Below are 11174 nucleotides of genomic sequence, written 5' to 3'. Positions count from 1 at the left end.
CAAATCAGGGTATGGTGCCTTTCAATGTAGTTAATGACAGGAGGTTTAATGATTAAGGCCAGTTTTACACACAGAAATATCTTCACTTCGTATAAGGTTCTGAAACTATTCCATGCATACTTGTGAATACTAGCATTTTATATGTATCATGTAACAAAGCTGGGGATGAGGACCTCAAACAGGCGCGGGCTGACGGACATCAGCCCAGGGGGCACACGCCGCACAGGTGCCCTAGCAGCTGTGATTCTTAGCGGCCCGGGGGGCCGATGCCCCCCTGCCCAGCCCGCCCCTGAGTCCTCAAACCAGTTATCACTGTGACTTAACACAATTCAGGGGACAAATCTAAAACCAGGTAAAAAAAATAAGAAAAAAATAAATAAAATTATACACACACATATATATATATATATTAATATTAAAACCAGGGAGACAACACACAAAACCTCAAATATAAGAAGTGACCATAGGAAAGTGGGGATATTAGAAGATATGAATTGCAGAGACTAATCCGCCAAATAAAATATAAGTTTATTTAAACTTACTTAATAAGCAAAATACAAACTTCAAAAAAAAAAGTAATTTCACTTCATAGTTTACAAATATACAAAACAGAAGTTGTCATAGGTTTATATTACATATTTTATTATGTAAAGTCCTATATAGAAAAAACAAAAACATTTGTTCTGGGTAAGGCATATGTGGTAATAGAACATTGTACAACTTATTGCACATAGAAACCACAGTGCATCACACACTGTCTGCATATACAAATATATTAAAATAAATCAGGTTTACACACCTGACTTTGGTCAATTATAAAAAAAAAAAAAAAAAAATTCGGAAGACAAAATAGATTTCCTTGTCAAATATGCAGCAGTTTGAGAACTTTGGCTTCAATTTTTGGTACCATGAGAAGATTCAGCCTGTAAGCACCATTTGCTAAATGACTTTATTCCTTCAACCAGCATTTAATTAGCTTTTTTCACCATGTGAGAAAATGCAGACTTTAGAGTTTTGCATCAAGGTACAATAATACAGCCTTCCCTCAAAAGGTTACACATGTCCCACTGAGTAACAAGAGGAGATTACTCAGTGGAACAAGACTGAAGCCCCTCACCTGGCTGGTGGAACATGATGAGTAAATAGGACAGCAGCAGGTGGGCCTAGACTAAACACCTCTGAATAGTGCAATCACCATTTTCCAGTCACTGATCCTTAAGGTCTAGTCCAAAGATTTAAGTCCAGTTTAATCCAAACATGGAATGCTTTAAGATCCAGTCAAAACCCCATTTTCTTTAAGACACTGTTTATTAAATTAGTAGATTCTCCGTAATGTAGTAGAGAATTGTTATTTAGTTGTTTCAGGTTTCAAAGTCTTTCCTTCTCACACAACATGACAACTTGTAGTGCTTGTGTTTCTCTCCCATCTCCATGTAATGTGTGGTATAAATACTAAAACTTATGTGGCAGTATTGGGCCTGTGACTATGTTGTGCACTCAGAAGTGCCTTTTCATGTGCAAGGCAAGGTGGTCCGACCTAGAAAATGCTCGGTCACATCTTTGGCACTGGAAGGGTCGATGACCGGTGTGTTTCCGGTAGTGGCGTGTCAGTTCATCGGAACGAGCAAACTTCCACCCACAGCCTTCCCAATCACAGTGGTATGGCTTTTCACCTATGGAAAGAACAACAAGGCATTATTCACAACAGGATACCAATCCAAACGAAGAACACTATCCTCAGCTTATTACATAAAAATATGCAAAACTAGAAGTAAATGACATGTAGTAAAGTCTGGTATGGCTCAACCGTCATGAACTAGACACATGTCAAACCAGTTTATCTGCACTTTGACATTTACAGTACAAACTACCATGATCTGTATATGCGTGTATTTGCAGTCTCTAGAAACAAAATGTTTTAAATGAATATGTATTTCTAGTCTGGTTACCAACAGATTAATAAAGTTATATTAAGACTACACTAGTCCAATTTTGATTGTCCAATGTACCCTTTCTACCCTTGTTTTTAGGCATCTATTGGTGTCAAATCTAAAAAAATATGTCGTTTGCATGTAAAATCAAGACAAGCAGCCAATAATAATTTGGAGTAAATTAATGGGGTATACAAATTACACTCTAACAAACTAAGTGCAATATACAGGACTATAAACACTTTCAAGCTTTCTGTAAAGGTTATTACAGTGTGTATATATATTTTGGATTGAATATTCAATATTTGTTTTGCATTTTTAAAAAATGCAGGAAAAAATGGACTGATCACTGTGGTCTGAAAATCATACAGCCAAAAGTAACCCATTAACTAAAAACTAGTGACTGCAGAGGCACAGATTTTGTGCTCTAGTGTAATGTCACAAGATTCTATGGAATTGGTGGGCTGCATTTTCATGGATATTGGCTCAGTCCAAAAAAATAGCTTCCTCCACTGTTAGGAGATAAGTCTTCTTTGAGAATGTTTCATGACTTGATGCCAAATAAGGTCTTCCATTATAAGCTGTCCTTAAGGTGCGAGTGTTAGGTCGCAGATTATGGGTATTTAAATGTCACCTTGGCAGAGCAGAAACATGGCAGCCACCACCAAGATGTAGACACATGCAGCCAAATAAGGCTCTGTCCAAAATAGTCACTCATTTTAATGTAGAGTTGCTAACAAACACATACATATCTTATGAAGCTGCGCTCTACAACAATCATATTCTATAATAAATAAAATACTAGAGCAAAGACAAATGTAGAGACAAGAACAGTAAGTGGCTACGCACTGGATTTTACAGCAGAAACTATTTCACCAAGGTATGTTCTCGGTGTCCACTGCTGCCATGTGGGGATTTCTGCAATTATGACAAGCTTGGCCCTCGGGTGTTCTGTCGTAGTGTCTCAAAAGATCAAAGTAATTTTACCTCCATTGTTTGCTACAAATATTTTGTACTATCCTAAAAATGAATATAATATGTGGTATACTTGGCCGGAGTCCATAGAAATTAACCACACCTCAGAATCTTGTGAAATGAATTTTTCCACTTGAAAGTCAGTGACAAATCTTCAACTACCCTTACTGACAACTTTTGGCACAAGGTAACAAAAATAAATAGAACAAGCAGCTTTGGGTGAAAAACAACTCTGAATTTGCACACTTGTTTCATTCCCTCTGCCATCAGAGTTGGAAAACAGGTAATTAAAGTTTCATAAATCAATTTACTTGTTAGGCGTATTATTTTTAGCCATTTATAGAAAACAAAAACTATTTCTTATGCTCTCATCTGGCTTTCCGATCACCAGGGGATCGTTTCTAAATGCCAATTGAGCTGCTTGATTGCCAACTTACTAATCAAGTGCCCACTTTCCCATTAATATACTTTATGGCTTTAAGATATAATTTAGCAGTAAGAAAACGCCACATTATACATAAAGGAGAAAGCCATACCCAGAAAACAAAATTTCCCAGTACTGAAATGTGGCGACAGTGGAAAGTGCCAGCCAATAATGTGCCACTTACAAATGACCACCTCTGACAACCCAGAGGATCATTCTCAACAGCCTACTTCCAGGGTAGTTACTTTTTTTGAGCAGGTTTAAAATTAACCAACTTTCACCAAAGTAATATTTAAATAGAAAGATTCTTAAAAAGCCAGGGAACACAATTTATTCTGCATAAATTAAGTAATGCTATACGATCATGGCTAAGTATAAATGTAAATTAGCTTGTTGCTCTATGGTGGGGAAGGAGATAAAACTTGATTCCCTTTACTGGGGTACACACGTCTTTTTAACATTAAGCTAAAATTGAAGAGGCCCCTCCTATGTGATTTCTATTCAGGGAAAAAAAATGGACACAAAGCTGCCATAAATTAGAACTTAGAAAAGGAGAGTTTTTAGCCAGACGTTTTACTGAGAGAGATAGCTGAATATATGATAATTTTATTATTTTGAGGAAAGTCAACTTGCTTGAAAAGTTTGGGTGCAATGTTGGTGTTATACATAAAATTATTATATCCACAAGAGACACACTAATAAAAATAGTGTTGCTTAGATGAAAAAAAATATAGTGCAGGGAAGCCTTGTTTAACAATTCAGAGAATGAAGCCTCGAAGATAGATAAGGAATGTTTAAACAGTGAAAAAAGATGACTAACAATATAACTATTAAAACGCTCCACGAGAAAGTACATCTACAGAACTCAAAAGATATATCACCCAAAAATTCACTTAATTAGTGGCTAATTGGGTCACACAAAGCAGGACAAATAGCTGGACACCTTTATAGGCAATACAACTTTGCAGTCTCATCCATTTCATATTGAACACAATACAAGTGTAATACACAGATATTTTAACCTCATACACAGAAAAGCTTGAAAATACATGTTTAGACTTACAAAGTTTAGGTAAATATGTTATAGAAGCAGGTTAAAAAAAAATTATAAAAAACACAAAATCTGTGACCACCGAGCATTCTTGAGATATTTGTAGAGTCTATTTTATTTCATGGGCTCGTTTTGTGCTTTCCTCTGTAATATGCCTAAAGTTTTGCCAAGAGTAAACCACAAAAACCGACATTATAAATAGTCTTCAGAAGGAAACAGAGCTGTGTGGGCACAGATGTTTATGCAAAGCACACTCATGTTTTGTAACATCAGGTCTACATATTACAACCAGCAAAAATTTCAGTGCAAAAACATACCCCTAGCTTGCACAAACCAAGTCAATGTAGATAAAGTGTGTCATTACCTGTGTGCGTGCGCAGGTGGGCCTTTAAATGTGAGCTTTTGGTATAGGTCTTTCCGCAGCCTGCGTACTCACACGTGTGAGTAGCTGTCCTTTTCCTGGGCCACGATTTGCGACCCCTCTTGGGCTTAGCTTCTTCCAAGCAGCCACCCGAGGTTAAGAGCTCTAGAGGTGAAGAGGGTGGAGTCAGCATAACTTCTTGTTTCAATAGTTGAAAGTTTTCTTCAAAAATATTTAGATAAGACTGACCTTGATACTGAAGCTGAGTTGGAGGCAGCTGTGGCTGCTGCTGGTCTGGTGAGAAGTGAGGGAAGCTAGCAGAAGTGTGGTATCCAGGAGGTATTGGCAGGGAGGGATGGCTTAATGTCTGAGGGGAAGTGTGGCAATCCCGGACCATTAGCTCATCAGGTTGTAAAGGCTGGTTAGTCCTGCTTGACAGCACCCTTCCTACTTGGAAGTCATGCTGCCCCTGTGACTGTTGCCCTTGTCCATCCATTTGGCATGAGATAGCGCAAGATGCGGATGGTTCCTGCTTGATCTTTTGACACATTCTGGGGAGCTGGTGGCTAGTGTAAACCACCATTGGAGTGTCCATGCCAGAACCACTCTTTCTAACACTGATGGACTGGCCATAATCAGCCATGTCCACAGCAGCCTTCAATACAAATTTGCCTTGTAGACTAGTTTGCGGTTGCTGCATATAAACTGGGTCCAAGTCTGGTCTCATGAGCTCTGCCACAAACCCACCAGATGGAGATACATCATTTATATCCGCCAGGTTAAAAGTGGGGGTTGGCATGGTGGAGTCCCTAGAAGTGTACATGAGAGTGGTGCCTCCAGATGATTCCTGGGGGCAACGTAGCTGATAAGTAAAATTGCAGTTGGCAGAAGACGACAGTGCAGACATGCCGTCTGGGAGAGGAGCAGCTGGTGGTGGTGAGGAGGCATTGGCAGACGGTGAGGAGGAGGAAGAAGCAACCATAGTCTCCTGATGAATAAGAGAGTTGGACAGTATAAAATCAAAGTCCAGCAGTTCATTAAATTCATCTGGCTCCCTGCGAGAACCCAAAGCTGTAGTCTCCCCCTCTAAACCATCATATAGGCGAGACTGGTTAAGTGCAGGATTCCTCTTCATGTGGGACAGCTCTTCCCTCCACTTCTGTGGGGAAAAGGGAACAAGATAAATAACAAAGGAGTAAAAACATAGCTCCGAAAAAAAAGTATAAGTAGAACTTAAGTGGCATGTTTTTAGTGATCTACTTAGACATGCAATTTTTTTTTATATATACATATATATCTCCGCTTTTAGCTACATTTAAATAAATGTAAATAGTTGTGCTCTGAAAGTACAGAAACTATCAATATTTTAAATCAAACGGGTTGCTTCCTAATGTAGCAAAAGAAAAAATATTTGGCTCTATGTATGGTTATTTTCTTATACAACACACAAACATTGTATAAAGAAAAACAATGTGGTATACAGCTGTACACAACATAGGTCTCTGCCAGAATAACTACAGTTCAGTAACAAAGCAATACTCTAACTTCACATTTAGTAGATCTATAACAAACATCAGCTAGCTAATATTTTCTTAATTTTAGATTTCATGTTTAGGAATATTAGTGTGTATATTGGTTTCCAAGTTTACACTAAACAGATACCCTACTATTTTCCACTTAAAGACCATCACAAGAAGATGAGTAATTACAAAATGTAGTTACTGAACAGCAAAGGTTATAATAAAGAGGGAAGGAGTCAGGAAAATACCAATCCATGTAGTTAGTGTAATTAAAACTAAAAACAGCTTTGGAAATTTGATTCAGCCGAAAGGGGGATAAATGAACAGCTTACAATATCACCCAAGCTCAAAACTACATTTCTGTTAGAAATACACATGTGGAATAGAAACAAACTTCTATTCTACTGGAAACAAGCATAAGTGATATTGCAAAGTTGAGCACAAACTATTAAAAGTTAGTCTAATCCATTAGACTAAATGAAGCCATTTTTCTCCAAAGTACCTTGGTTGTTGAGTTTTCGAATAGTTAACTAACAATGAAACCCAGTATCAACAACTTGTTACATAAAAAGTGCAACTTCAGTGGTTAGATTAGAATATGAAGACATTCCTTGATTACAGTACCAAACAAAAATCTAACTAGGAGCATGCAGAATTATTCTGCGTGTGTTATATATATATGTACAACGCAAACTTTAAGTCCAACATCGCTATGAAGCTGAAATCAGTTGCAGAAGTAAATTTAATCCAAACGAATAGGGGGAGGGGCATGCGAATAAAAGTGGCAAAGTAATGAAATGGAGTTATAATAGACTGTACAAACCCACCAGAAGTCTAACAGATGCTCACACTAGTGACAAAATGTATATACTTGCAAATGCACAATCCAGAGCTGCAAACATCGAGTGGAAGGATACCCTATTAAGATACTCACGTTGCCAGCACTTGCCTGTCTCAACATTTTGTCCTTGCCCGGGGTCCCCGCTGTAAAGGTGGAGATGGAAGGCAGTAAGGTCCCGCTGAGAGCCATGTCACACTCACTGGGCGGCTGCCTGGGCACAGATATATAACAGTCACATCACAATGCACACACACATATACACGCAAGGTGTGGTGTTATGACAGCAGCAGTGCTGAACAATAATCCCTATAAAAAGTATACAGATACTAATCTGGTTGTATTACTAAAATACAGTATATGGGAGAGTCTTCCTTACAATTTAACCATACCACTAAAGCTTTACGATGCAGTTGACTTGAGCAACTTCAGGCTCTCAAGCTGTGGTAGGAGTACAAATACCATCATGCCCAGCCAGATACAAGTGGAAAGTCATAGTCTATCTCTGCAGACTACCAAACTCATATATACACATACGTAGCATGTAATTGTTATGCAGCTGCAAACAGGGCAGATGTAAATTAGGCATTCAGAGACTTCAGATCCACACATACCTCATTAACTTAGAAGAGTCAGCTGAACTTCTCGTCAGTGTAATGAGATGATAACAAGTAAATCCACATACGACACGGGGAAACTTTATGCAAAAGACAAAACAAATCCACACTGGACAAAAGTTTGTAATGGGATTTAAAAAAAGAAACAAGTCGTCCACATAAGCAGCAGGTTCCACAATAATAATAGTTTATTAGACACTGTAGTGAAAGGTGATGAGATGAGTGTGGTGGGGTGCAGGTGATGCTGGTCATGCGTGGGGTGCTGCACCAGGGATTCCCTGCACGAGGACGTACACTCCAGCCCCTGCCACACAGAGCATCGCGCGGGGATCCCCTGCAGCTGCTGCCATGAGATCCGCCTCCCGCTCGCAGCTCCGCGTCCAGCCCTGACCTCGTGTTAAATGTGAATGTGAGCAGCGAGCGCGGCTGACAAGCCTTAAAAGCAGAGGGCGGAGACTCTTCTCACGTGACGTAACAGCCACGCGAAAAGTCACGCCTCTTTCCCATCCCATCGCCGCTCCACAACAATCCCAGCACCCCGCCCCTTTTCTCAACTGTCATCGTGACTGCTGCTGTTCACCCGAGTCCCCAAGCGTAGGCGCTCGTTACCACCACACTTCTGCCGCTTAGCGATACGGAAAGCCCCATGTTTATTACATGGTATAGAACACAGACTCGATTATGTCTCGGTAGTGAATGTGTTTCATGCACTTCAATGCAGTATCTGCGCGTACTCTGCGAGGAATGACTGGGAAATAAGCGCGCCCGCGGTATCCGGCAGCGAAACGGTGCTGCTGCACGTGGGCGGGTCCTCGGAGAGCAAGCGGAGGGCGCGGCTTTAGGGGCGTGACGTCAGAGCAGCAGCTGGCTGGCAAGCGCTCCCCGATTTGTGACGGCAGTGGCTGCCTGGCGTCAGTCAGAGAGGCATGAGCAGGGAGGGCGCGGCTGTTAGGCTTCGTGACGTCACTGGATGTTTAGGGAGCCAAACAGTCAGTTGCCTGGCGACGGCGCGCGACCGGACATGTGAATCCCGAGATGGCGCGCGCACAGAGCAGCTGGAGATCCCTCGCGCCGCTCACCACACCTTCAGCTGTACGGACTTCGGCTGTACGGACTGCAGTACTCAGCGCTACAGTACAGGCCTCTCATATACTACCATCTGCCTCCTATGTAACATGTGGAGTGCAATGCACGCTGTTACTGGCTCAAATAATAGATTAGTCATGGCTTCTATCAATGGGTGATAATACGATATAACACTTAACTGCATAGTATAATAATGTATAATATAAGTATGCTGTACATTTACACTTGCAACTATACGACGACCACGATAAAACCAGATGTGTGTTCTGTGCAGTGAACAATTGAAATTATATTGTTCTATTGGACATTTAAAAAAACAAACAAACCGTGAATGCAGTCATAGTCCAGTATTTCCACAGAATAAAATCTTGGACTTCAGTGTATATTAGAAGTTAAATTGTGTGTGCATCATAAATGTGTCAGATGCCTAAATTACCAAACTAGTGTCAAATTTGCAAGGCACTTGATGGGGCCCATGGGTTTCACATTCAATTAAATATGCAATAATGAATGTAAAACAGCTTGGGAAGTGCTTGGTTTATAGACTATGAAGCCAATCAAGCACTTAAATCATGTGGAGACAGCTGTTTAGTTTAAGTTTAGTTGCTATGTATTAACTGCCTAACGAAGGAGATTTCATATATATTCCCAACATTTAGGCAAATACTGTGCAGCATCGCAGTCCCCATAGATTAATATGGGGACTGCGATTGCGATGTTCTTCAATGCATTAAGCTTTGCTAAGCTTTGCAGAACATATTTCCTATGGGTTTCTGCTGATGCCTCTCGGCAGTGACGGATCCAGGGGGGGCGATCGCCCCCCCCTAGCAGGAGCTTGCTGCCGGCGGCTGCACACTGTGCAGGTCCGTTCAGCAGTGACAGTGTGCTGCCTGGCTGCTCTGTGTTTTAAACACAATCAGAGCAGAGCGAGTGGACTGCACATACTGTGCAGCCGCCGGCAGCCTTTGAAATTAGAAAGGGGGCGGGGCCTAAATCGCCTCCCCTCTAAAATCGCCCGGGGTATAGCAAAAGTCTGAATCCGCCCCTGCCTCACGGGCTTTGCAGAATCCGTTACAGTGGAAGTGCACATGCGCACAGCACTTCCTCTTTTCACTGCAGGTAAATAGGAAAAAAAAACTTCACAGCACAGGGGTCACTTCACCAGCGCTCCCAGAGTAGCCCAGGCGTGACGCATTGCAGCGGTGCTTAAATATGATCACAGCGGTGCAAATTTAGTTGCACTGCATCTTATTGATGCATAAACCCTTAGATCAGTTCAGCTGTGAAAAGATGAAATCATGAAAGTAAAGTATCAGCTAATACTATGTAGAGTTCATTTAAAGATGTTTATCATATACCACTTTTTTGTAACAAATTATATATAAACATGCATGTAACAGTTAGAAACTGTGATTAGATGGATTTCTGATTCTATTGTCAGTCAATTCTCAGTTATTCACTCTATTCACACTGATTGCAGATGCTGTGCATTAGCCTGCTGCTGGAAAGTTTGGGTGTGTAATAAGTAAGTCTCCTGGGCAAGGGAATACCCTTGAGATCCATGTGTTCACATCATCTCTTGCACAAAATGCTTGGGCAAATAATAAGGACAATCTTAGCTGAGACAGGCAGCATAGATCTGTAGGATCTTAGGGTAGCTAATGTTAAATGCTCAGACCTTCTTTAGCAGGTTGTGTGTTTAAGTGTACTGTGGGAGCAGTTTAGTATTACTGATTTATAAAAATGTGTGCAGGGATAGAAGATTTTCAGCAGGTCCTTCAAAGCTGGCAATTGGCTACAATTTACAGAAATGTCCAAAAGTCCATTCATGTTGTAGTTTAATTGGTAAATGTACCCTATGGCCTCTAATTTCTCAGGATTCATTTATCCAAAATTCCCTCCTAAATTTTCACCCCAAATAGAGCTCCAGTGATAGTTTGCGCCATATTGATAATACTTGTACTAGGTGCATATATATTTATGATCCATCCAGTGCATGCATCAGCAAAATGTTCATGTAAGTGTAAATGTTTTTCCAGCAGCAGTTTTCCCTTGAAATATGCAAGATCTCAAAGCAGAATGGGAAAATAGAGCCTTTCCCAATACATTGTTTCTATTTTTAAAGCAGGAGAGTTGTAGCTAAAACAAATCAATTACGTACAACTAAATATATGCACTTGCTCAATCTGTGCAGATATCAACACCATCTCTCTACCCTGGTATATAAAGAAAACTCAGACAACTCTTAGAATTATATTTATTTTATCAGAGCAGAGTTGGTGTTGAGTCACCATAGCAATAAAGAACGCAGCATTCATCTGATAGTACGCAATGAGACCTGGCCCTGAGAATGCATTATAGTTGTGAATGT

At 40.4% G+C, this 11174-nt stretch overlaps 1 protein-coding gene across 5 annotated transcripts; it reads right to left on the bottom strand.

The window, feature by feature from the left end:
* Positions 1-511: 511 nt before the first annotated feature.
* On the bottom strand, positions 512-8599 carry LOC142109506 (Krueppel-like factor 4). 5 transcript variants are annotated; one of them, XM_075193686.1, is made up of 5 exons: positions 7715-8595; positions 7197-7314; positions 4992-5901; positions 4746-4907; positions 512-1673 (listed from the first exon to the last, which is right to left on the bottom strand). In XM_075193686.1, exons 1-5 carry the CDS (start codon positions 7717-7719, stop codon positions 1498-1500), a joined length of 1371 nt encoding a protein of 456 aa, XP_075049787.1. In that variant the 5' UTR covers positions 7720-8595; the 3' UTR covers positions 512-1497. The 5 variants fall into 5 exon arrangements, with proteins under 5 accessions (XP_075049787.1, XP_075049783.1, XP_075049784.1 ...); XM_075193682.1 differs by having other exon boundaries at positions 4746-5898; positions 7715-8599; XM_075193683.1 differs by having other exon boundaries at positions 4746-5901; positions 7212-7314; positions 7715-8599.
* Between the last annotated feature and the right edge of the window lie 2575 nt (positions 8600-11174).

Source organism: Mixophyes fleayi, assembly GCF_038048845.1.
Source record: "Mixophyes fleayi isolate aMixFle1 chromosome 1 unlocalized genomic scaffold, aMixFle1.hap1 SUPER_1_unloc_3, whole genome shotgun sequence".
NCBI lineage: Eukaryota > Metazoa > Chordata > Amphibia > Anura > Limnodynastidae > Mixophyes > Mixophyes fleayi.
The sequence above is the reverse complement of the archived record's forward strand: the minus strand, read 5'-3'. Positions and strand labels throughout refer to the sequence as shown.